We start from the raw sequence: 27,258 nt of genomic DNA on the forward strand, positions 1-27,258 counted from the left end.
TGGCTTTAAAAAAATATATTTTAATTTTTTTTACGACGAATAAAAAACAACTTAAATAGGTAATACTTATTCTAAGTTCATATTCAACGATCAGTTTCCATTTTGTTTCACCCACGAATACTTTACACTCTCGTCCCTTCCTTTGCATTTAGTTCAATAAACGTGGTAAATTAATTGAGTATTTAAAAAAAAATAAAAAATAAAAAATTATTGTCAATTGTCGACTTGATCTAAAAATTGCAACGATATTTTGCTGGTAATATTTTCATGTCGAATATGTTGTCTAATTTTATTACGAAGGCGCTTTCGTGTTGTAGAAAATGCATTTTTATTTAGGTGGGATAGTTCGTATCAGTTTTTTTTTTTTTTTTTACAAGACACAATTGAAAAATATGTCTTTGCTCCTCGAGATCAAAAAAAAAAAAAACAATTGTAAGAAAATTCAAAAATAACATCGTGAGATTGTATGTAGAATCGGAGGACAAATTCACCTTTTAAGAACGTCAAAAAAAATTAACTCATCGAACGATTCAGATTCGCGATAATATTTTGTACAATAATATCCGACAATTATTAGGATAACACCGGCGATAATGAGAACGTATCCGATAAGTGATATCAGAATAGGAGCGTAATTGAGGAGCAATGTAAGTTGATCTTCTAAGTCCTTGGGAAATTCGATGTACTGCTCGAACCAAAAAGTAGGAACCATAATTTCTGGTAAATCTGAGAAGAATCTGTAAGAAAAAAAAATGTATTTTCAAATGAATTTTTATATGTAGTAGTTGATTATTGTATTGAATTGATTATTTTTAATAAGTATAGTAGGGGTCTGATTGACTTGACTACCTGACTGAATTTAACCAAAATTGGATTTTTAAAAATAATACATGATCTAATATTAGGTACCCGATAAAAATTGTTCGAATTTTTGAAAAATTCGTTCATTTTATTCTGTTTAAAAATGATTATTTTTATGCATAAAAAATTGCAAATTTTAAAATGAGGTACATATTTTGATTTGAAAATTACATAATAGTTTTTAAATAATCATATACTTTTATTCAATATTGAACATTCCTCCCCCTCCCCCTTAGACAGATTTAAGTTGACTGTACGAATTTTTCAAGGGTTGAAAAGGCACAGAAACTAATCAGGCTCGCTAAAAATTTGATTTCCTCCATATTTTGAAGTGCTCATTTTGAAGATCCATCATTTTCAAATAATAGACGCGTTAAAAACCAAAAGTCGCCATTTTGAATATTTTTGATTTTTAAAAACAAATTTTACTGGGTGGTTTAGAAATCAACCTAGGAAATCTGGGAACTTAATTTCACTTTATTTTTTTTGAGGTTTCAATTTTATTTTCAGGATTTTTGGTTTCATTTTCAGCGTTTTCAGTTTTATTTTCATTTTTTGAGTTTATTTTCATTTTTGGATTTCTATTTTATTTCCCAAATTTTTGGTTTTATTTTCGTTTTTCGGTCGTAAGTATTTTTAGTTATCTATGAAATTTTCATTTTTGGGTTTAGATTTTATTTTTAGTTTTCAAATTTCAATTTAAAAATTGGTTTTTTTGGTCCATTTTTAGCCAAATTTTTAGTCAAATTTTAGTAAAAAATTGAGCTATTTGCGGCAGGCCAGAAATTTTTATTTATAAGTTTCAGCACGATGGAGATTTTTACATTTTATGACCTGGAACTTGAAGCCTGTTCTAAATTATCAAATAAAGTCAAACTTGGAGAATGAGGTTCTCTTGGAAGCTAGAATTGACCCCTGCAGTTGGAAGGGTCAAAGTTGAAAATTACATAAAGGTCATTTTTTCGGAGAAGCATAATTTGGCTCCAAATTGATGAAAGGAGACCGAATTCATACCATTGGTGAGTATCGCCATTGTGAACAATTTATCCAAATTTCAGCTTCCTAGGACATCCCCACCCCATTTAAGGTAGAAAAAACCTGATTTTGACCCTATTTTTGACCCCACCCCACTCTTAAAATTGACCTAAAGAGCCCCAATGTCCAGCATTCAATGGAATGGTGCCACTTGAGTGTATTTTGCAGGTTTCAATCTTCCAACCCTATTTGACCCCTTTCCAGGGTCAAAAAAGTGGATTTTTTTGCTATTTTACGTGTTTTTCGGCCTTTAGGAAAGCCTACAGCCCCTCCAAATTTACCTAGAGAATCCAAATTTTCACAGTACATTGGGAGGATGTATCAGAACTTCAGAAGTGTCTTTTGCTAGTTTCAGCCTTCCATACCCATTTGACCCCTCTCCAGGGTGAAAAAAGTGGATTTTTCAGCAATTTTCAAGTTTTTTTTTCAACTTTTAGAACACCCTGCAGCTCCTTCAAATCAACCTAGAGGGTCCAAACCCATTTGACTTTCTTCCAGAGTCAAAAAACTAGATTTTCAGCTGAATTTTTAGCCAAATGTTTGTAAAAAATGGGGTTATTTGCGGTAGGCCAGAAATTTTTATTTATAAGTTTCAGCACGACGATGGTGATTTTTACATTTTATGACCTGGAGCCTGTTCTAATTGATCAAATAAAGTCAAACTTGGGGAATGGGGTTCTCTTGGAAGCTAAAATTTACCCCTGCATTTGGAAGGGTCAAAGTTGAAAATTACATAAAGGTCATTTTTTTTAGAGAAGCATAATCTGACCTCAAATTGATGAAAAGAGTCCAAATTCATGCCATTGGTGAGTAACGCCTTTGTGAACAACATATCCAAATTTCAGCTTCCTAGGTCATCCCCACCCCACTTAAGGTGGAAAAAACCTGATTTTTTCGCGGGGGGGGGGGGACGAATTATCCTCCAAAAAATTCTCCCCCCGAACATGCTAAAAAAGCACTTTACTTGTGAAGAAAAATCCAAACAAGAGGAAAGCATTGCAGCGGAGCTGTAAATACATAATGTTTAAAAACACTCATCATGTCACCATTTAATTAATTGAATGTTTTTAACAGAAAACATTTTTTGATTTTTTTGTTCAGCTTTTTATTTAATTATCAGAATTTACCATTTTATTTTCAATGTTTGATCTAATTTGATTTCATTTTCGGGTTTTTGATGTTATTTTTAGTTTTTTGTTTCATTTACAGTTTTTGATTTCAATTTTATTGTTGGATTAGGTACCTAGTACCTACCTACATTATACCTATCTAATTTTCAAAAGAGTTCTCATTTGCAATTTGATTTTCACCTGAGCTCATTTTGTTTTTTTTCAACTTTTGGAGAGCTCGAAAACGAATTTTTCCTGTATCAAGGGTAGGGGAATGAAAAAAACTTATCGAATTATTTTTTATAAAAGCCAGCCAGTTCAAAGAGTGAGAGCATTAAAATGGAAATTTTGAAATTAGAACCACCGCGTCCTTGCTCTTGATGACCATATTCAATATTCTGTGTGGGTAATTTTGACTCGAACTCCCAAGAAATCATAATTTTCTGTACCTAGACTACCCCCTTCTCTTCTGATCGTTTTCTGGATTAAAGTTTGGCGTGATCAATTATTTCGTATAATTAATAAGATCAATAACTTTATTATTACCCCTGCAAAGACAATGTCCTTAACGACAACTTGATGTAATTTTTTACATCAGGTTGAAAAGAAAAAATTTTTCACAACATGATGAAAAAAAATCACATCAAAACTACGATTAGTTCGGCATATGACAATAAGAGTAATTGCACACCCCCCCCCCCCGCCGATTCTCCGGGACAACTTTTTCCTTAAAGGGGACATCCTAAGGAACATTTTAAACCAAACTTGCCTAAAAAAAAAGCTGGCCTTACTTACAAAACGGCGGCCATTTTGATTGACAGGTCAGCCGAAATCGCAGATTTTGCGTTTCAACGTAGGACTTGCACGAAATTTTCCAAACCTTACAAATTATCACCTGCCAAAATTTCAAGTGCTAAAGTACGTTTTTCGATTTTTGGTGCATTTTTGAAAATCGAATTTAGGCCAAAAATGAGGGAAAAAAATCAAAATTTTACCAAATTGACCAAGAAAGCTGAAATTTGAGATATACCCTATTTTCGACATGCCAAATCGATTGGAAACGGTTTCAACCCGTTTTGAGCAGTTCTGGAGCCTCCAGCAAATTTTTGAAACTTGAAATTTCCCCAACATTAATTTATCAAATGGAGTTGGCAAGCTGAAATTTACTTCGCAGACTACATGGTGGTTTCAAATGGTTTTGAAGCTTCCAGCTACTTTTAGGAAATTTCAATTTTCCAAAAAAACGCCATACAACCTTTCAAAAAGTCGCTGGAGGCTCCAAAACGACTTGAAATTCACCAGCAGTCAACTCTGTAGCGTACTGAAATTAGTTTGCAGAATGAATTTCGACGCTCCATCTCAGTGTGATGTAATTTTTCAAAATCTACTGGAGGCTCCAGTAATTTTCAAAAAAAGTCGCTGGAGGCTCTAAAATGACTTGAACCCACCTGAAGTCGTCTTCAGAGGGTGTTAAAATTGGAGTGTAGAGTAAACTTCAGCTTTCCATTTCCATTTGATGAAATTTTGTGAAAATTTAAAGTTTCAAACATCTGCTGGAGGCTTTAGGAATTTTCAAAAAGTCGCTGGAGGCTCCAAAACGACTTGAAATTTACCTGCAGTACTTCGTAGCGTATTGAAATTAGTTTTTAGAATAAATTTTAGCTTTACAACTCCAATTTGATGGAATTTTGTCGGAATTTCGAGTTTCAAAAATCTGCTGGAGGCTCCAGAACTGCTCAAAACGGATTGAAACCATTTCCAATCGATTTGGCATGTCGAAAATAGGGTATTTCCCAAATTTCAGCTTTCTTGGTCAATTTGGTAAAATTTTGATTTTTACCCTCATTTTTGGCCTAAATTCGATATTCAAAAATTCACCAAAAATCGAAAAACGCAGTTCAACACTTGAAATTTTGACAGGTGATAAATTTTTGCATGATCTTTCGATCTACCTTTGTAAAGTTTGAAAAAGTTCGTGCAAGTCCTATGTTGAAATACGGAATCTGCAATTTCGGCTGACCTGTCAATCAAAATGGCCGCCATTTTGTAAGTAAGGCCAGCTTTTTTTAAGGCAAGTTTGGCTTAAAATGTTCCTTAGGATTTCCCCTTTAGGAAAAAGTTGTCCCGGAGAATCGGCGAGGGGGGGGTGCAATTATTCCTATTGTCATATGTCGGACTAATACTATAAAAAAAATTTTTCCAGTATTGATGTAAAAAAATACATCAAGTTGTGAAAAATTTAACGAATTTCACAATAGTCCGGCATATGACAATAGGAGTAATTGCACCCCCCCCCCGCCGATCCACCGGGACAACTTTTTTCTTAATGGGGACATCCTAAGGAACATTTTAAAGCAAACTTGCCAAAAAAAAGTTGGCCTTACTTACAAAATGTCCATTTTGATTGACAGGTCAGCCGAAATTGCAGATTTTGCGTTTTAACATAGGACTTGCGCGAACTTTTTCAAACTTCACAAAGGTAGATCGAAAGATCATGCAAAAATTTATCACCTGTCAAAATTTCAAGTGCTAAAGTGCGTTTTTCGATTTTTGGTGAATTTTTGAAAATCCAATTTACGCCAAAAATGAGGGGGAAAATCAAAATTTTACCAAATTAACCAAGAAAGCTGAAATTTGGGATATACCCTATTTTCGACCTGCCAAATCGATTGGCCTCTGTTTCAACCCGTTTTGAGCAGTTCTGGAGCCTCCAGCAGATTTTTGAAACTCGAAATTCCCACAAAATTCCATCAAATTGGAGTTGTAAAGCTAAAATTTATTCTAAAAAGTAATTTCAATACGCTACGAAGTACTGCAGGCGTATTTCAAGTCGTTTTGGATCCTCCAGCGACTTTTTGAAAATTCCTGAAGCCTCCAGCAGATTTTTGAAACTTTAAATTTTCACAAAATTTCATCAAATGGAGATGGAAATCTGAAATTTACTCTACACTCCAATTTTAACACCCTCTGAAGACGACTTCAGGTGGGCTCAAGTAATTTTAGGGCCTCCAGCAACTTTTTTTGAAAATTACTGGAGCCTCCAGCAGAGTTTTGAAAATTTAAATTTTCACAAAATTTCATCAGATGGAAATGGAAATCTGAAATTTACTCTACACTCCAATTTTAACACCCTCTTAAGACGACTTCTGGTGGGCTCACGTCATTTTAGGGCCTCCAGCGACTTTTTTGAAAATTACTGGAGCCTCCAGTAGATTTTTGAAACTTAAAATTTCCCCAACATTAATTTATCAAATGGAGTTGGCAAGCTGAAATTTACTTCGCAGACTACATGGTGGTTTCAAATGGTTTTGAAGCTTCCAGCTACTTTTAGGAAATTTCAATTTTCCAAAAAAACGTCAAAAATCCTTTCAAAAAGTTGCAAGAGGCTCCAAAACGACTTGAAATCCACCTGCAGTCGACTTCGTAGCGTATTGAAATTAGTTTGCAGAATGAATTTCGGCTCTCCATCTTAGTTTGATGATATTTTGGGGAAATTTCAAGTTTCAAAAATCTACTGGAGGCTCCAGTAATTTTCAAAAAAGTTGTTGGATGCTCTAAAATTATTTGAGCCCACCTAAAGTCGTCTTCAGAGGGTGTTAAAATTGGAGTGTAGAGTAAATTTCAGATTTCCATCTCCATTTTGATGAAATTTTGTGAAAATTTAAAGCTTCAAAAATCTGCTGGAGGCTTCAGGAATTTTTAAAAAGTCGCTGGAGGCTCCAAAACGATTTGAAATTTGCCTGCAGTACTTCGTAGCGTATTGAAATTACTTTTTAGAATAAATTTTAGCTTTACAACTCCAATTTGATGGAATTTTGTCGGAATTTCGAGTTTCAAAAATCTGCTGGAGGCTCCAGAACTGCTCAAAACGGGTTGAAACAGAGGCCAATCGATTTGGCAGGTCGAAAATAGGGTATATCCCAAATTTCAGCTTTCTTGGTCAATTTGGTAAAATTTTGATTTTTTTCCCTCATTTTTGGCCTAAATTGGATTTTCAAAAATTCACCAAAAATCGAAAAACGCACTTTGGCACTTGAAATTTTGACAGGTGATGAATTTTTGCATGATCTTTCGATTTACCTTTGTAAAGTTTGAAAAAGTTCGTGCAAGTCCTATGTTGAAATGCAAAATCTGCAATTTCGGCTGACCTGTCAATCAAAATGGCCGCCATTTTGTACGTAAGGCCAACTTTTTTTTAGGCAAGTTTGCTTTAAAATGTTCCTTAGGATGTCCCCTTTAAGAAAAAAGTTATCCCGGAGAATCGGCGAGGGGGGGGTGCAATTATTCCTATTGTCATATGTCGGACTAATACTATAAAAAAAAATTTTCCAGTATTGATGTAAAAAAATACATCAAGTTGTGAAAATTTTTTTAAAATTTAACATTTGATGTATTTTTTTTACATCAGTTGTCGTTTGAGGGTTACTCCAATTTATTTTTAGCAGGTGATAGGGCACAAAAATAATGGGTGGCTATTGATACATTTCGCTGTTTTGTGTGATGATTTCATTGTTCCGGATGTGCGATGTGCGATATGTTTGCTGTTATTACCTTACATTTAAAATTTAAATGATACAATATCATGTTATATCTGACATTAATATCATCGAAGGGAAATCATCGTTTAAAACAAGAGTGATGTCATCGCTAGGGAACTTCTCGCATAGATTGAAAAAAAAAATTATCGGCGTAAGGGATTTCCTGCATTGACGTAGAAAACCGCGAATGATGCTGTTTTCTGAGACTTGTTGCATTGCGTTAGGTACGTCATTTCATTATGCATAGAACAACTCGTCTCCGCATTATTATCATCGAGAAGTTGCAATTTTTTTACATTCATTATGAGTAAATATTTAGGAATCAATTTCCAAGTATTTTAATATTATTTTATTTCATTCGTGGGCTTTGAAAAAAAATTAATTTCTGGATTTAAAAAAAAAAAAAAATGAAAAAAGGTTGACGAAAGGAAATTAACTGAAAATCGTGTGTAGTTTCATATTCGATGACAAAAATTCGTTAAGAAGAGTGCACAACATTTCTGCTCACCCTATAGTAAGCGATATTCTTAGACCATTAGGTACTCGAAGATGAATACCATTATTTCGTACCCCTTTTACAAAAGACTCCTGCTGTCGGAGTGGGGTTTGGGTTTTGTCGTATAGAATAGTGAATTTCACTCACCCAAATCCTGGATAAGGTTCGACTTTAACGTTTATTTGTAATCGACCTAGTATCTCCATTAGCATTCCCAATTCCTAGATGTGTGTAAAAAAAAAAAAAAAAAGAAATAGGTATTTAAAAACACATACGATACGATACACGATTAATAAATCGTCACGTGGTCTAGTGGATTATAGGTTTAGGTGCAAGAAAAATGATAACTCGAAGTGGTTTTTTTCGTTATTATAGGTAGATACTCTTAGAGAGACTGACCTTATGCAGTGTGATGGAGAACTGGTGTTTTGCAGCCACTGGATTCATACCGTTAATATCTAATCTGTAGGTATGATCGGCCGAGTAGAAATGTGGAAACGAGGCGTATATAGGTCCGTGTACGCATTCCGATAGGTCTCGAACGCCGTAGGGTATACTGACGGTGGTATTCTTGCTGTAACAACTATTTTTCGGGTTTTTGACTCCATTGTCGAAGGTTTTTTCAGTACTAACAAAACGTACGGTTTCTATGCCGTGTAATGTACGAGGGCCTTGTTTGGTTAAATCTATGGCTCTGGAAACAAAAGCAAAACATCGATGATAGGTAGAGGTATGAACCTAGGTTAAGGTACCATTAATACCTACTCGTATAGGTACCTGTTTGCTAGTTGAAGAACTATGCTAAATAATTATTTTTTTTTTGTCAAACATTGTCACGATTTACTTACCCGCAGAAATCCGGTACGAAGACGGAAGCTGTTTGCTTTTCGGCTGCATTCTTGGGCCAAAGGTCGCCCAGTGAGCCTCGTACTCTATCGCATTGGGCGGAATAAACGCCGCATTCGGTTTTATAATTCCACGAATGCACTTCACCCAAAAGGTTGAGATCGTCTGTACCCGTATGAATGTTGAAGATAGGCCTGTCATCAGCTGTGGCATTTTTCTACGAGTCGAGTACAAACAAATAATTAAATGGTACGAGTCTCACTATACCACATTATATACGAGTATCTGTTCTGTGCATATTGCATCGTGTAGTATAAATTATTATACAACATGCGATGCGTAGGCGAGAATGAATTACGTTACAATATGTACGATGAGAGGCTGGAAGTACTCGTATGTATCACTTACGTTGAAATACCATCCAAATCTACCCGGTATAGAACCTGTATTTATTCCTAGTTTCTTGAAAATATCAATCACTGAGAGCAATTGATCTCGATAGCCTTCGAAAAGAAGCTCCTCCACTGATTTTGTGATGTATACTTGCCGCTCGATCAGTCTTAGAGCTTGGTTCATGATCAATTTACCAACAGAGTTGAATTCTTTCACTCGGTGTCCGAGAGACTGTATTAGTGTAAACAAACATAGGCTGATTATCGTCTATTTATATGTACGAGGAAACCGTTTAGCTGCAGCATTTATTATGAAGCTCATAAGAAATGAAAATTATTAACCATAAGCGGCGACAATGGAAAGGCTAATCAAAACTTATTAAACTCGAATTTAGTTAATTTGGTCGTTTCTTGAAGGATGTGTGAACACAGATTTTGGGATGTGTGGTTTTGATCTCGTAGATGACAAAAAATGCATTCTAGGAAAAACGCATGTCAAGGTCTGGATTTTTTTTTTGTTGGAAAAAAGTCGAAAATTGATGTGCTCTTGGTTGTGATTGGGATTGGAAGGGGTAGATCGAAAAATTGAGTTGTAATTTGTTCTCAGCGTCCTTAAAAACATAACAAACCTTATCATTTTTTGTTTTTTTTTCTCAGATTTTGTCCCGAACTCTTCTATACTTTTATTTTCCTGATGTATTTTCGGAATTTTTGATTTTTTTTCTGTTTTTGGTGCAATTTTTGGAATTTCTGATTGCATTTTTCGGTTTTCAATTTCATTTTCGATTTTTATCGCTATTTTTAGTTTTTAATTTCTGTTTTGGTCCTACTCTTAGAACTTTCGATTTCATTTTCGGTTGGTCAAGTTACCTACTTTTAATTTCCAATTTCACTTTCAGTTTCTGATTTTAATTTTAATTTTTTTTTGCTTCGTTTTCAGCTTTAAATTTTATTTTCAAAGTTTTTGAATTTATTAAAAAATTTTGATCTAATTTTCTAAATTTTTGATTTCAGTTTAGATTTTTAATTCCATTTTTAGTTTTTATTTTCATTTTCAGTTTGTATTGTCAATTTTATTTTTGGAGTTTTTGGGAGTTTTTGGAAGTATTTTCAGGTTTTGATCTAATTTGCCAAACTTTTGATTTCATTTTCAGTTTTGACTCTACTTTTATTTCAAGTTTATGATTACAAATTTTTATTTTTATTTTTTCATTTTCTGTTCTGAATTTTATTTTCAAATTCATCTACATAAATTTTACCTTCATTTTTTGATTTTTTTCAGTTTTTGATTTTCTTTCCAACTTTTTATTTAATTTTCAGCGTTTTCTATTTTATTTTCAGTTTTTGAACTAATTTGATTCGATTTTCAGTTTTCAGTCTTATTTTTAATTTATCAATTTCAGTTTCAGTTTCTGATTTAAATTTTAGTTTTCTATTACTTTTTCGGTTTTGACTGTTATTTTCAGGCCTTTTGGATTTATTTTTAGTTTTTGATCCAATTTTCCAAATTTTTGATTTCATTTTCAGTTTTTCACATTATTTTTAGTTTTTAATTTAATTTTTGAATTTCTGATTTCAATTTGAGTTTTTTATTCCTTTTTCGGTTTTTAATTTCATCTTTCAGGCTTTTTGGATTTATTTTTAGTTTTTGATATGATTTTCCAAATTTTTGATTTCATTTCCGGTTTTTCACATTATTTTTAGTTTTCAATTTCAGTTTCAGTTCCTGATTTGAATTTTAGTTTTCTATTCCTTTTTCGGTTTTGAATTTTATTTTCAGGCCTTTTGGATTTATTTTTAGTTTTTGATCCAATTTGCCAAATTTTTGATTTCATTTCCAGTTTTTCACATTATTTTTAGTTTTCAATTTAATTTTTGAATTTCTGATTTCAATGTTAGTTTTCTATTCCATTTTCAATTTTGAATTTTATTTTCAAGCTTTTTGGATTTATTTTTAGTTTTTGATCTGATTTTCCAAATTTTTGATTTCATTTCCGGTTTTTCACATCATTTTTAGTTTTTAATTTCAGTTTCAGTTTCTGATTTGAATTTTAGTTTTCTATTCCTTTTTTGGTTTTTAATTTCATCTTTCAGGCTCATTTTTAGTTTTTGATCTGATTTTCCAAATTTTTGATTTCATTTGCGGTTTTCCACATTATTTTTAGTTTTCAATTTGAGTTTCAGTTCCTGATTTGAATTTTAGTTTTCTATTCCTTTTTCGGTTTTTAATTTCACCTTCAGACTTTTTGGATTTATTTTTAGTTTTTGATCTGATTTTCCAAATTTTTGATTTCATTTCCGGTTTTTCACATTATTTTTAGTTTTCAATTTAATTTTCAGTTTCTGATTTCAATGTTAGTTTTCTATTCAATTTTAAATTTTGAATTTTATTTTCAGGCTTTTTGGATTTATTTTTAGTTTTTGATCTGATTTTCCAAATTTTTGATTTCATTTCCGGTTTTTCACATTATTTTTAGTTTTTAATTCAATTTCAGTTTTTGATTTGAATTTTAGTTTTCTTTTCCTTTTTCGGTTTTTAATTTCATCTTTCAGGTTTTTTGGATTTATTTTTAGTTTTTGATCTGATTTTTTTCAAATTTTTGATTTCATTTCTGGTTTTCACATTACTTTTAGTTTTCAATTTAATTTTCAGTTTCTGATTTCAATGTTAGTTTTCTATTCCATTTTTAATTTTGAATTCTATTTTTAAGCTTTTTGGATTTATTTTTAGTTTTTGATCTGATTTTCCAAATTTTTGATTTCATTTCCGGTTTTCCACATTATTTTTAGTTTTCAATTTCAGTTTCAGTTCCTGATTTAAATTTTAGTTTTCTATACGGTTTTGGATTTATTTTTATTTTTTGATCTGATTTTCCAAATTTTTGATTTCATTTCCGGTTTTTCTTATTATTTTTAATTTTTAATTTCAGTTTCAGTTCCTGATTTAAATTTTAGTTTTCTATAGGGTTTTTGGATTTATTTTTATTTTTTGATCTGATTTTCCAAATTTTTTATTTCATTTCCGGTTTTTCACATTATTTTTAGTTTTCAATTTAATTTTCATTTGTTGATTTCAATGTTAGTTTTCCTATTGCATTTTCAATTTTATTTTCTGGATTTATTTTCAATTTATGTTCTCATTTACTTATCTAATTTTTGATTTTATTTTCAATGTTTAGTCTTTGGTTTAATTTTCAGTTTTCAATTTTATTGTTGGTTTTATTTTCAGAGTTTTAAGCCCTACTTTCATTACCAAAAAACGAAATGGAAAATTGGCAATGAAATTGAAGCCTGGAAATTTGAATTTAAATTAAGAATAAAATTCACTCAACACTATCAAATACTTAGGTATTAACTTTGACAATAATCTCTCCTGGTCCTCTCATATAGAAGAAATCCGATCTAAATGCTTCAAAAAAATGAACCTACTTAAGAAACTTTCACACACCTCTTATGGCTCTGATCGTCATACCTTACTCAAACTATACCGCACACTCATCAGACCAGTTTTAGATTATGGATGCTCTATCTATACCTATGCTCCTGAAAATCGCCTCAGCAGGCTAAACACTATCCAAAATACAGCTGTACGGATTTCCACTGGAGCATTTAGAACTACCCCCACAGTAAGTCTTCTCAATGATGCTTCTGAATGTCCACTTGAACATAAAATCAAACCCAGATTTCAACTTGAAGTTGGAATATATGATTCCCATGCATTCACTATCTGTAAAATTCCAATCTTTTCTACAACAAGTAGAAGAAAATAACATCAAAATACACCATTTGCTAGTAAACCCTACCCCACCTTGGCAATCTTTTAACCCTATCATTGACCTATCTTTGACAGAATTTAATAAAAATCTCACCAACCCCATCATACTTAAAAGACATTTTCTTCTTCTTCTTGACAAGTATAAAGAATACAGTCACATATATACGGATGGCTCAAAAACCAAACAATTCACTGGATGTGCTATCATTCATGACGATATCTCTATTCCCATTGCTCTCCCCTCCCTTTGCACCATTCTCACTGCTGAATTATATGCAATTAAATCTGCAATAACATATTCCCTTGATTTTTCATTAAATAAAGTTACAGTTTTTACTGACTCACTATCAGCTCTTTTATCAATAAAAAACTATAGGTCAAAATATTCACATCCTATATCACTTGAAATTGTTGAACTCCTGCAACTCTTCCAAAATAGCACACCCATACTATGCTGGATACCTTCACACTCCCAGATTCATGGTAATGAGTTGGCTGATAAAATAGCTAAGCAAGCACACCTGCACCTCCCCCTTGCCAACATTCCAATCCCTCTATCAGACCTAAAGCTCCATTCAAAAACTTTAATGCATGAAGTGTTTCAATTTTCATGGTCTCTAATCCCTAGCTCAAATAAACTAAAAAGAATAAAAAACACTACATCTTTGTGGAAAACTTCTGAACAACTTCAGCGTAGATCTGAAGTTCTTCTCACCAGACTCAGAACTGGTCACTCTCTTCTTACTCACCAATTCATATTCCTCAAACAGCCTCCTCCATCATGCCCAGAATGCAACATCCCTTTAAACATTGCTCATCTACTAATAGACTGTCCTTCCTACCAAAATGAACGCTCCAGACTTCTAAATTCCAACCAACTTCAAGTCCTCCTTTCTGATGACCCCACTCATATAGACAATGTCATTAAATTTCTTTACTCTACTAAATTAGATAAAAAAATTTAAAATTTAAAAACCCAGGTAGCCCATTTTTTGTACTGATTGTGACTTTATTTCTAGATATGTATATACCCTAATCATAAGTTTGTCTTAATATAGGGCCCCTAGCCTAAGTTGCTGTAAATGGCTCTTAATAAATAAATAAAATAAAAATTCAGAATTGAAAGGAAAACAGAAAAGACTTTTAAAAAAACATCAGATTAATAAAAAAAAAACTAAATTTAAAATCAGAAACTGAGAATAAAAAATGATAACCGAACATGAAAAAATCTAAACCGCAAATTAAAATCCAAAATGAAATGAAACTAAAAACTTCGGAAATGAAATCAAAAACCAAAAACTATAAAAATTGGATCAAAAACTGAAAATAAAATAAAATAAAATGAAAAAATGGAAGCTAAACTGAAAACTACGAAAATGAAACAAAAACTAAAAAATCATTTGTTTTTGATTTTATTTTTAGTTTTCTATATTTTTTCCAAAGTTTCCAGTTTTAAAGTGACAAAGAGATTGAAAATTCTGGCTCTAGAAGACGTTTTTGGAATTGACAATCGACTTCTGGAGCTATTTCAAAAATTTCTGAAGAGAAGTCAACTTCTGCTGGAGGATCCAGATCGGTTCAAAAGAGATTGTAATCGATTTAGGAATCGATTTTGAAAAATAGAGGACATTTTGAGCACCTATTTTGACATAAAATGAACCTAAAATTTGAGATTTTCAACTTGCTTAAAAAATACACCTCTTCACCCTTCATCTTTAAATTCGAGATTCATCTGTTCCAGTCAGTTCAGAATTAAATTCTCAGCCACCAAAATTGATTACAATACTCCAGGAAATCATTGCATTACTTTTCCTTACTTTTCAAGACATTTTCTTGGTTGGTGAGGAGGAGGAGGAGGAGGTGGAGGAGGGGGGATTTTGTTGCTCTGAGTGAATATTCATTCAATTATATTTGTATTTTAATCAATCGAGAAGGATTTCCTTTTGTTCTGATCGAGCTTTCATGTCTTCTACCTGAATTCGCTTTTTCAGTATAATACGTATCTCAGGGAAAAAATTTCACACGCCTCCCCCCCCCCTCTTCCTTATCAATCTTTGGGAAATTTCTTAATCGAATTGCAATTTTTTTGCGGTACATTGATTCAGACTTGAATTTTTAGAAACTCGTCTAAAATTGAAAATTCCAGTTGGGTAGTTAACCTTTGTAAGTAGGGATTTCGAAAGCTGCTTTTTCTGGAACTCCAACTTTTGTTAGGTATAATTGACACCGGACATTTAGATTTATAATGTTTCCTTATTACGTAATAACTGCCTGTAAACGGTTTAAAAGTTGGAAAGAAATTTTGAGTAGGTATACTCACTATAGCCACAGCGTTAATATTAGTTACACTATCTGAAAGGTTTCCATTGGACATTTCCGGTACGAAGTCCCATATTCTGTCCAAGTTGAACGTAACTGTATCGTTCTTGTTCCAAACAGTATCGGATTTCTTCATAGTATACCTGTCAATTAACACGTAAACGAGATGATAATTTCCTGAGCAAATATATTTAACAAAAAAAAAATCACATCAGAAAAGTAGGTATAGGTATTCGAACCTAAAAATATATGGACCCATTTCTGTGAAATTAGCTTTCTCTGACTTGCTCAAGGTTTGCTCTGGATTGGTCCAATTGAACATATAAATTTTAGTGTAAATCGGTACAGTGTTTTCGGTCCATACTTTGTGGTTTTGAGACCCACTCGTTAATCTGAGATCCTGAAATTATTTATATTTTTACTGACTATACTTATCGAATCGTGAAAGGAGATTTTGAGAACTTATAATTTATCATGTAGTGAAATAATAATGAAAATCTTACCGAATTAAAGGAACTGTAAAATAGTGGTTTCCAAAACAAAGTGATGAAAAGTCCAAGGATGAAGGTGATATTTCCACATACGTAGTAAAGGCATCTGGCAGTTACAGAATTGGAGTACATTTTGGTGAAGTTGAGATCAGGTTTATTTTAATTTTTTTCGTTCGCTGTTGAGAAATTTTCATTTCGTTGAGTAAACGGATTGAAATGAGGTGTTTGTATTTTGCCTACTCATATAAATTGAATAAAATTCCTTCAAAATGATAGGCTACGTCATTTTTTTGGTGGATTTTTAATCTGGCAGTGAGAAAATAAATCGTCTAAAATTCATCTCAGCTTGCTTCATTTTCAAAATTCAGGGACGCTTGAAAATTTTCAATTTCTCTTGGCATACGTATGAAGGTCAAAAGCTGCAATTTGTGGCCTTGGGTTGTGCATTTCTTCTACAACGTTTCTCATTATCAATGTACAAGGTCGAAAGGCGCTTGTTTCAGTATCGAAATATTTCTTCAAAACATACGCACAAATTGACGGTTCTTTTCATTTGAACTAAATAATGGTAATCTTGTTTTCTTTGCTTCTTGTTATTTATGCAAATTGCAATGTCCTTAGATAAAAAAAAATATATAGGATTTTCCAATGACGTAAATTTTTGCAGCTAATTCTGTTCTGAGTTACGAGGATTCGAATTCGGGAAACACAATACCTATTTCATTTTCAACTGTCGATGACCTCGTTACCTACCAAGCAAGATAGATGAATGCAATTTACTCCAATGACATTTTCAAAACTCGTTTTCAACGTTGGGCTATTTTTAGAGAGTCAAACAAACTGAATTTAGGAGATTGATATTTCGTATTCCTACCTATGTAAATTCAAGTAGATTAGATTTCGATTGGTATATTTACAGGGAGAAAAGGGTCAGTTTTTTATGTGGTTTGACCTCGTTTTACTCGTAGAACTCGAAAATCAAATTTTTTAGTTTTATAAAAATTCCCAAGTTTCGGTTTCCGGATTAAAATTTTAAATATGTACAAATGAATGAAGGGGGGGGGGTGGAAGATTCCTTTCTTTAGAAAAGATAATAATACGTATTAAAATCATCAATATTTACAAAAAAGATATATTTCATCACTTACTAGGAATTTATGAAAATCCAATAATAATCTTAAAGAACAGTCATGCTTAAGTACACAGTTTTAAGTATAAAAACATTGAAAATATTTATTGTTATTTCACTATAGAAAAAGTACACAAACATTTAAACCGACCACTTCGTTACATCATAATCCATAATGGATGATAATCATGATTACAAAACTTCTACTTTCTTCGAGTTAATATCATTTTCCTCCTGAAATTTAACGAGTAATAATACATTGTACACAGTAGATATTCAAATGAGCACGAGGATGAAAAAATTTGAGTTACATGGCCATTTGAAATCTTCTTTATCGCCTTTGATGATAAAATTATGTCCAAACCTTATCACGTATTGAATCAATGCAACCGAAATTTCCGATGATTGAAGCTCATTATAAACATTTGCAATATAAGTATACTTAACATTACATTTAGATACATTCATTAATTAAAAAATATTCATTCGCGTAAAAAAAATGTAAATATTCGAATGCGACTTTTTAATATAAAATTACAAAAGATAAATCGCTTGTTAAGCGTCGAAAGTATGACGTATTATACTTATTTGGTAGGTACTTAACATTACTTTGGCACCGCTATTTATTTTTTTTAAATTAAAAATATTTTAGCATTTTTTGATATAAGTAATTTTACCTTGATGAAATTCAAAGACAGAAATGCTAATTAGGTATTCTGAGTTTTGAATGATTTACACAGTACCTATTAAGTAAATTAGACTAGAGATATCTGATCTGAATTTTGATATGATTTACTAAAAAAAACTACGAAATACCTGACCTAACCCAACATGAAGGCCATTTGAAGCATCATTCTTTGATTTCAACAAAAATGGATGCAATTTTCAGAATGGGTTTTAAAACATCTGCTATCAAAATTTCAGCTGACTTGACTCAAATGATATTGTCATTGCCTCCTCTTTTCGAATAGATCGCTACTGAGCCCTTAATACTTTTCATTTGGAGACTTTCAACAACCATTTGGAGGTCAGGTTTTGCGGCCGATATAAGGCGGGCTCGGGGGGGGGGGAGACGAAGTCAGATCGAAAAAATGAGGTCATATTCGTGTTCAGTGTCATCAAAAACATACTATCCGATATATCGCATGACTTCCACATTTTTTTTCCAAAGTCCCAAAATTGAGGAAGGAGTTGCAACACCCACCCTCCCCCCATTTTTGAGTCACCGATTTAGATATTCTTAATTATTGAGTGGGTGTAGATGTTGCTAAAGTTTTTTTTCAGTGAGATCAAAAGACATAAGGACATAACTTCAAACCCTTCTTGAATTGACATGGAATAGTACAAGTCATAAACCACGCTCTGCTACCATATTTTGGAAAAACACTGAAAACTTGGGTTCAAATTTTCAAAAACCAAATTAGTGGTACTGGTACAGTGTGATGTAATATGTAATATGTAGGTCCCTAATACACAAACTGAAAACCACGCTCTGCTACCATATTTCACAAAAATTACTTGAAATAGCAGTGGTTTACTAGTTTGTTGTTGGATGGATAAATATTGATGAAAAAAAATTTAGCAAAATCAAAAGACTTAGAGACCAGAGAAATCATTAGCCACTGCAAAATTGGATATTTTACTCCGACCAATGAAAACGTATTCCCCACACCCAGAAGGATACCTAATCATGATAACAAACTTACAATTTTTACTTGAAAATAAATTCAAACTGTCCAATTTCGCGTGATATTAATCTATCGTGGAAATATACGAGATTCATATTCATTACAAATGAGTAATTTTTTATGCAGTATGCAATCTTGTCATTTCCTTTATGATAATTGAATTGATAATTGATAATGATAACTGTAGCAAATCTTGCTCGCGGTGTTGCAATTCATTGCAAAAATTTAATTCTCCAATCTGAATTCTGAAAAGAATGAATTTTGATCTACATTTTACGAATGATTCAATCACTCTGATCTACAAATCGATTAGATTAGAATGAATTTACTTTTCAAAATGCCAAAGAGTTTATGCTAAAAAAGATTTGTATTCTCACTCTCGTTATATTTCCTTCTCATTAGGCCTACTTATTTTGTTTTTTCTCCTCATCTAAAGTAAATAGTAGGAGTAGTTTTACAGAAGAAAATAGTTCTCAAAATTTCTAATCAATAATAACTTATGTGGAAATCAGTCTACTGTGGAAAAACAAAATAAATTAACTCAGAAAATGTTGAGTGAAATTCCAGATAATCGAGATAACTAAATTCATCGAAGGAGTTTGTGAATCTGTTTTATTGACGATATTCAACGAGTGCATATTTTATTTCACTCTCCTTTTTTTCACAATTATAAAATTGAAACTTACAAAAATAACACAGTGGGAGGTTACGGAAATGTAAAACACATTTTCATTGGTCGGAGTAAAATCCAATTTTACGGTGGCTAATGGTTAGTAACGGCACTGGTTAATTGACATGAAAATAAAATAGCCCAAAAGTTATAAACCACGCTCTGCTACCATATTTGAAAAATACTGAACAATTTTAGTTCAAATTTTCAAAAACCAAATTTGGTCAATCACACCAACTCAAACTACACTCTGCTACCATATTTCAGAAAAAAAAGGATCCAAAATGGCTGTGGCTTGACAGGGCTTGCAAACCAAAACCAAAACTGAAACTGAAATCCCCAAAAACCGATTAAAATTACTCAAAACCAAAACCGAAACAAGAGTGTTATTTTCCCTCGGGTGTGATTTAATACCACGACAAAAAAGGGCGTCAGCACGACAAGCATAGGCACTTTCACGCCAGAAAAATCATTTCCACGACTAAATTGGAAATTCCCGACAATAAAGAGCTTACCCCGACATAAAAGGTACTCCAACGACAAAATAATGTATCAAACGACGAATTAAAAAATTCACGACATTTAATTACTTTCCACTGCTATATAAGGCAATGCACGACAACATTTTTCTATCAAAAACAGGCGTTTCACCAACAGAAATAAACGTTTCAAAATATTAAAATGATACCAAAAAAACGAAGTAGGTATGTAAAAAATTGCTCTTTATAGAAGTAATGTTTGGTGGACTTTGATGACCCCCTTCGTTTTTTGACCTCAGGTACGAAAAGCGAAAGGGGGCTAAGGAGAGACAGTTTGCCCCCCTCCGGTTCCGCGAAAGTAGGAAAAACTTGGGAAATTGTGAGAAATTCAAGAAAGTTAAGAAAATACAAAAATTCCAACAATATTTTAGTTTATAGTTTTCAAAAATTCAAATTTTTTACAATCATGTATTTAATTATTGTTTATTTGTCGTCAAAATCGCCGATCTATCCTCAAAATTCTCATTTTTTTGCCTAAGATTTTTCCCTCGCTTCGCTTAGGTCAATTTGGTTCTCCTCTACTGAGTCACAATTTCACTCAAATTTATTTAAAATAAACCCTCAGTTGATCATTTGTTAACATTTGTACAAAATATAAACGTAATTGAACTCATAATGTTCTGTCGTGTATGAAATTATTTTGTCGTGAATACTGCTTATCTCGTTATTAAATCGTAGTCGTTCATAAATACTTTATTGTCGGGCGTCATCTGGCGTGGAACTTCATAATTTTTCGTCGTTCATTCATCTTTTATGAACGAAAAAATGCTTGTCGTGATGACGCCCTTTTTCGTCGTGCAAAAAATATTTCCCCTTTTCCCTCAACAAAACTGAACCGAAACCAAAACCAGGAGTGTTATTTTATTTCTCAAATTCAAAGTCTGAAACTGAAACCTTAACCAATTTAAAACTGAATTGGTCTTGGTTTTGGATTTTTTTTAGGTAATTAGCCTAATTAATACTGCATTTTTGGTAAAAAATGAAGTAAAAATTGTTGATAAAGGTAAAAACTTAAATTTGGCACTGCCAAACTGCAAAAGTCCCGCTTTCTAGTCACATACACAAAGTATTTGAAAAAGTGATCACCTTCTTGGGCGTCTTCCCTCTAAAAAATGGAGAAAAAAGGAAAATATCAAAACCAAAACCAATGGCTTTGAATTCAAAACCCTTATCCAAAACTGGAAGTGAAGAGCGATATATGTATTTAAAAACTGAAACCAAAACCTTGACTTATTCAAAAAACATGAAACCAAAATCAAAACTGAGTCATATTATTTTATTATATTTGGTTTGCAAGCCCTGTGGCTTGATTGTTGTTCTGTTGGATGTGTAGAGGTCGATGAAAAGCAGAAAAGCATTGAGCAAAATCAAAAGACATGACTGTTTGGACCCTAGTTGAATTGCCATTGAAGGATTCGAGTTATAAAAAAACCACGCTCTGCTACCATTTTTGAAAAAAAAATGTAAAAATTTGAATAATGATTTTGAACGCTAAATTAAGGGTATAAAAGTATAAATACATGATGAAATTTGTATAGGTGACTAATCATGCAAATTAAAACCACGCTCTGCTACCATGTTGCTCTAAAATGGCTCAAAATGGTGATAGTTCACTTAATGTTAGGCGGGTAGATGTTGATGAAAAATAAAAATATAAATTGAGTAAAATCAAAAGACAGAGCTGTGAATCACAGTTAAGCCGAGATTGACATGGAATGGTATTATAGTACAAGTTGTAAACCATGCTCTGCTACCATATTTGAAAAAAACTGAAAAACTGAGTTTCAAAAGTTTCAATCCCAAATTAGTGTTACACAATATGATGATATGTGTATGTATCCAATCATGAATTTGTGTATACTAAAACCACGCTCTGCTACCATTTTCAAGAAAACTGAAAAACTGAGTTTTAAGCGTTTCCAATCCAAAGTAGTCATCAAAGGGACAATACAATGATATATATATTTGTACAAATTCAATCTGGAATTCACGTTAATCAAAACCGCGCTCTGCTACCATATTTCACAAAATTAAATATGACTCAATTGTTGTTCTGTTAGTAAATGTCATAAAAAAAGGTCAGAAAACTCGAGTGACATGATTTCGAACCCCCTTAAATTCACATTAAATACCTAGTCCAAGTTATAATCCACGCTCTGCTACCATATTTCACAAAATCAAAATATGACTCAATTGTTGTTCTGTTAGTAAATGTTGTAAAAGAAAAAATGTCAAAAAACTCGAGTGACATGATTTCGAACTCCCTTAAATTCACATTGAATAAATGAATACCTAGTCCAAGTTATAAACCACGCTCTGCTACCATATTTCACAAAAATGACTCAATCGCTAAAAAAATGTTCGAAATCAAAAAGACATGACTTTAAAATTCTGGTCTAATTTACGTTACATAGAATGAATGACCTTGAACCCAATTTTTTTTTAGAAAAATGCATAAAAAACTCACGTTTTGAGAGTAACTTTTGACATGAGTGAAAAATGGATATTTTTGGGTTCATTTTTGTTTCAAAAACTGCTCTAAAATCTCAAATTTTGACATATCGGGCATCACAACTCTGAAAACTTTTTTTTCGGGGGAGAGGGCTTCAATAGTCATTAGTCAACTTGTTTACGGTGCTACTTCCAACGTGATCAAAATAAGTGCATTTTTCGACATTCTACGTTTTTTTGAAAAATGCCCCCCCCCCCCTCTAACCACCATCTCCATAATTATCAAAATTGTCAATTTGACGTTTCTATCTTGGAAAATAGACGTTCAAAAGGAGAGACGAAAAAAGTCCAAAGAAAATTCTCGCACCAAAATTTCAGATTTTGTTGAAAATCAAAGCTGGTTGCTTCAATTGGTTCCTTTGTTAACACATAAGTAAATATCAGGAAGTTTAACAAGATTTACACTAATTCTAATTTATAAAAAAAATAGGTATTCGCTTAAAAAGATGTATAAAAATAGGCAATATAATGATAAAATCACAAAAAATCATCCACATGTGGGATTATAGGTAGGTAGGTAGATTGATAGGTAGGTAGGCAAGCACATCTAACTCGAATAGTACAGCAATTAAAATGAACTCGTGCATGAAAAATTGCAAAATTGACCATAAATTTAGTACATATATTTTCAAATTTGGAGGAAAGCAGGTGTTTCTAAGATTTAAAAACGTGTCTGGTTTATGGTTTTAAAAAATTAACTTTCTGCCTCCCTAATATAATTCTCCCATGTTGCTCTTGGTACATTTATGACGAGAACTCGTTAACTGAGTACCGAGTAGGTAGTTAGGTACATCTATTGTAGACACCATTGTACGAGTACAAAGTGCATAAACCATATCAGCAAGTCGCCTACACTTCTATAAAACGAACATTATTTCCAACTACCTTACCTACCTATTGAATAGGTATAAAAAATTAATGATTAATCACATTACAATTGTATTATGAGCAATGTAGTCAGATTTTTTACTTATAGACTAATAATTATGGTTTGTTGCTTAGTACGACAGTACGAGTACATATTTTAAATGCGCAGTACCATGATTCACCTAATATTACGGTAAACCGTTAATGAGATCACGTACACTGATAAGAAATCACTTATCTTATCAGTTTTGACTCGTTTGTGTTGCAAAAAATTCGCGATAGTGTGCTCACGATTTGACTTTTTTAAGGCTAGGTGCACTCGGAGACGGTATTGGTCGAATGGTGTAGGAAATATGTCCATAAATAAGACAAACTATTCCAATAATTATAGAACCGTATCCTATGATTGATATTAATAACGGGGCTAGGCCGAAAGCTATTCTAACTTGCCAGCTCAAACTGGAAGGCATTTCGATGTATTCTTCGAACCATAATGTAGGCACCATCATTTTAGGTAAATCTGAGAAAAATCTATACACAAAAAAAGAGGAAAAAAAATTTGCAGAATGAAACTAGGTACAATGTGCCTGCTAGAGTTTGATTTTGAATATGTAGGTAGGTAGGTAAAATATAACACTTGATGTGGTGAACTTACCCTAATCCTGAGAAAGGTTCAACTCTGACGTTGATTTGTAATCTGGCGAAAATCTCCATTACCATTCCAGAATCCTGTAATTAAAGCATAAATACGTATAAATGTATGAGTGGAAAATTCTGAGAAATTTTTTAATGCAATCCTTATCTTATCTATTAACCTACCTTTTGTACGGTGATGGAAAACTGATGTTTTTCAGCAGTCGGATGCATACCCTTTATATCTCTTCTGTATTGCTCGCTAGCCAAGTAAAAATGAGGAAAAGAGAGGAAAATTGGACCATGGACGCAATCCGATACATCTCTAATGCCAGATGGATAATTGCACTTGTTGTTTTTACAATAGCATCGATTTTGATAATATTTATTTCCATTATCGAATGTTCTGTCGGTGCCAACGAATTGTACTCCGGTTGTCCAAAATAATCTACGAGTTTCCATTCTGGTCAAGTCGAATGAACTGAAAACAGATAGGTAGGTATTCGTTAAAAAATGAGTCGTTTTGCCCAACTCATCGTATTCGTATTGTTGATAAAATGCAATTCGCATTTTTTACCTGCAAAAGTCTGATATGTATAAAGAAGCGATTTTTTCTTTAGTCAAGTTCTTTGGCCAAAGATCACCCAATGATCCGTGTACTTGATCACATCGATCGGAATAAACTCCGCAGCGTGTTTTGTAATTGAACCAATTCACTTTACCCAGATTGTTGAGGTCATCAGTACCAGTATTCACATTGTAAAGAGTAACGTCGCTGGATGCGTTTTTCTGCAAAAATTCACGATGCGATTGATTAAGTATATTATAGTTTTCGGCCAACGTGACTAAACAAACAATAACGAATAAAAAAGTACTATAAAATCTTACATCGAAATACCATCCGAACTTTTCCGGTAAGAATTCGTCTACGCTGGCTCCCCACGACTTTAATGTAGTCGCCATTGATAGAATTCGATCGTCGTAACCTTCGAAAAGAAGCTCTTCGACGGTTTTCGTTACGTATACTTCTTTCTCCATGAAGCTCAAGAATTTACTTATGAATGGCTTTTTAAAAAACGACTGACTTTTAGCTCGGTCGCCGACTGACTGTAAAAATTGGGGGAAGGGAATTAATAAACTCATTAATTCTGTTATGGTTTTTTTTTAAAAAATGGTTTATAGAAATTATCTTACCATTGCTATGGGATTAATATTGGTTATACGATCTGAAAGTCTGCCTTTTGATTTTTTCGCTTCAAAATGCCAAAGCCGATCAGATGAGAAAGTAACGGTGTGGTTTTTGTTGTATACGATGTTGGTTTTTGGTTGAGAAAACCTATCGTAACAGATTGAATTAATGTCAAAATATTCGAGTTGCTTAAATCAGTGGCTTGTGGCGTAACAAGTGTCAAAAAACCCTCATCTTTCGAGAAATTCCCATTTAGACATTTTCATTCTCCAATCTCATATGCATTTTCAAATTTTGCCCGAACTGGAAGAGAGGGAGGGGGGGTGCTTCCGAAAAGATCTTGAAAAATATTTGATTTTTGAAAAAAAAAACATTTTGTAAACCAAATTTGACAATTTTTGGTGCATTTTTGAAAATTAAAAATTATTGTCATTTCTTAGTTGAAATGTGAAAATGTTTGGAATGTAAGTGGGGGGGGGGAATTCCTAAAAATCAATATTTCAACAAAATATCATGATTTTATGATTTTTGAGATGAAATAATTTTAAAGTTGAAGATATCTTGAGATGAAATCTTCTCAAAAATTTCAAACTTGACAAAAAAAATAATAAATTTGGGGGGCAAAAATTATCAAAATTTGAAGTGAAATTTCACAAATTGAAGTCACGACGATAATCTCAAAATCTAAGAAACAAAAAGATTTTGAAATTTCTAGGCAAGGAAATTACAAAATCTTGGGAGAAAAATTGAAATCTCCAGACGAAATTTTTCTTAAGATCAAATAATTATTTTGAGACCAAAAAAATTGAGATGAAATTATTGTAAAATTAAAGGAATTTTGAAATGAAAAAATCTTGACCAAAAAACTATTATTTTTTTTGGGGGGGGGGGGGGTCACCGAAATCTGGAATCAGCAAGTCTTGAAATCTCAAAAATCGAAATCACGATAATCTCAAAATCTGAGAAACAAAAAGCTTTTGAAATTTCTAGACAAGGAAATTTACAAAATCTTGTGAGAAAAATTGAAATCTTGAGACAAAAATTTCTAAGATCAAATTACCTCGAGACCAAAATAAAAACTTGATCTTGAAATTTTACGAGAAAAATCTTGAATTGAAAATCCAATGATTTGAAAGATCTGGGTGGGGGGGGGCAAAAATTATCAAAATTTGAAGTGAAATTTCACAAATTGAAGTCACGACGATAATCTCAAAATCTAAGAAACAAAAAGATTTTGAAATTTCTAGGCAAGGAAATTACAAAATCTTGGGAGAAAAATTGAAATCTCCAGACGAAATTTTTCTTAAGTTCAAATAATTATTTTGACACCAAAAAAATTGAGATGAAATTATTGTAAAATTAAAGAAATTTTGAAATGAAAAAATCTTGACCAAAAAACTAATAATTTTTTTTGGGGGGGGGGGGGTAACCGAAATCTGGAATCAGCGAGTCTTGAAATCTCAAAAATCGAAGTCACGATAATCTCAAAATCTGAGAAGAAACAAAAAGATTTTGAAATTTCTAGACAAGGAAATTTACAAAATTTTGAGAGAAAAATTGAAATCTCGAGACAAAAATTTCTAAGATCAAATTACCTCGAGACCAAAATAAAAACTTGATCTTGAAATTTTACGAGAAAAATCTTGAATTGAAAATCCAATGATTTGAACGATCTGGGGGGGGGGGGCAAAAATTATCAAAATTTGAAGTGAAATTTCACAAATTGAAGTCACGATAATCTCAAAATCTAAGAAACAAAAAGATTTTGAAATTTCTAGGCAAGGAAATTACAAAATCTTAAGAGAAAAATTGAAATCTCGAGACTGAGATGAAATTATCGTAAAATTAAAGAAATTTTAAAATGAAAAAATCTTGACCAAAAAACTAATAATTTTTTGGGGGGAGGGGGGTAACCTAAATCTGGAATCAGCAAGTCTTGAAATCTGAAAAATCGAAATCACGATAATCTCAAAATCTGAGAAGAAACAAAAAGATTTTGAAATTTCCAGACAAAGAAATTTACAAAATCTTGAGAGAAAAATTGAAATCTCGAGACAAAAATTTCTAAGATCAAATTATGTACCTCGAGACCAAAATAAAAACTTGATCTAGAAATTTTACGAGAAAAATCTTGAATTGAAAATCCAATGATTTGAACGATGGGGGGGGG

At 32.4% G+C, this 27,258-nt stretch overlaps 2 protein-coding genes across 3 annotated transcripts in view; both read right to left on the bottom strand.

The window, feature by feature from the left end:
• Positions 1-17,150, bottom strand: LOC135837991 (protein croquemort-like). Its single transcript, XM_065353461.1, has 9 exons — positions 17,011-17,150; positions 15,875-16,038; positions 15,611-15,771; positions 15,373-15,514; positions 9,294-9,509; positions 8,888-9,102; positions 8,439-8,733; positions 8,187-8,260; positions 1-737 (listed from the first exon to the last, which is right to left on the bottom strand). Exons 2-9 carry the CDS (start codon positions 15,992-15,994, stop codon positions 488-490), a joined length of 1,473 nt encoding a protein of 490 aa, XP_065209533.1. The 5' UTR covers positions 15,995-16,038; positions 17,011-17,150; the 3' UTR covers positions 1-487.
• LOC135837993 (protein croquemort-like) overlaps positions 16,977-27,258 on the bottom strand; it is a 14,624-nt gene continuing 4,342 nt past the window's right edge. For both annotated transcript variants that reach the window (XM_065353464.1, XM_065353463.1), the window contains exons 4-9: positions 25,094-25,235; positions 24,788-25,006; positions 24,477-24,688; positions 24,086-24,380; positions 23,922-23,995; positions 16,977-23,797 (exon numbers count right to left, since the gene is read on the bottom strand). In XM_065353464.1, coding sequence (XP_065209536.1) covers positions 23,554-23,797; positions 23,922-23,995; positions 24,086-24,380; positions 24,477-24,688; positions 24,788-25,006; positions 25,094-25,235 — 1,186 coding nt within the window. In that variant the 3' untranslated portion in view covers positions 16,977-23,553. The remainder of the gene's footprint in view (positions 23,798-23,921; positions 23,996-24,085; positions 24,381-24,476; positions 24,689-24,787; positions 25,007-25,093; positions 25,236-27,258) is intronic.

This window comes from Planococcus citri, chromosome 2, assembly GCF_950023065.1.
Source record: "Planococcus citri chromosome 2, ihPlaCitr1.1, whole genome shotgun sequence".
Taxonomy (NCBI): Eukaryota; Metazoa; Arthropoda; class Insecta; order Hemiptera; family Pseudococcidae; genus Planococcus; species Planococcus citri.

What these genes read in the sequence shown, in the direction of transcription:
- LOC135837991 (XM_065353461.1), bottom strand. Translation starts at nt 15,994, where the DNA reads ATGTACTCCAATTCTGTAACTGCCAGATGCCTTTACTACGTATGTGGA. An exon ending in ATGGGTCCATATATTTTTAG is followed by an intron (nt 15,515 to 15,610) that starts GTTCGAATACCT and finishes GTTAATTGACAG; the next exon opens with GTATACTATGAAGAAATCCG. An exon ending in GATTTGGATGGTATTTCAAC is followed by an intron (nt 9,103 to 9,293) that starts GTAAGTGATACA and finishes CTCGACTCGTAG; the next exon opens with AAAAATGCCACAGCTGATGA.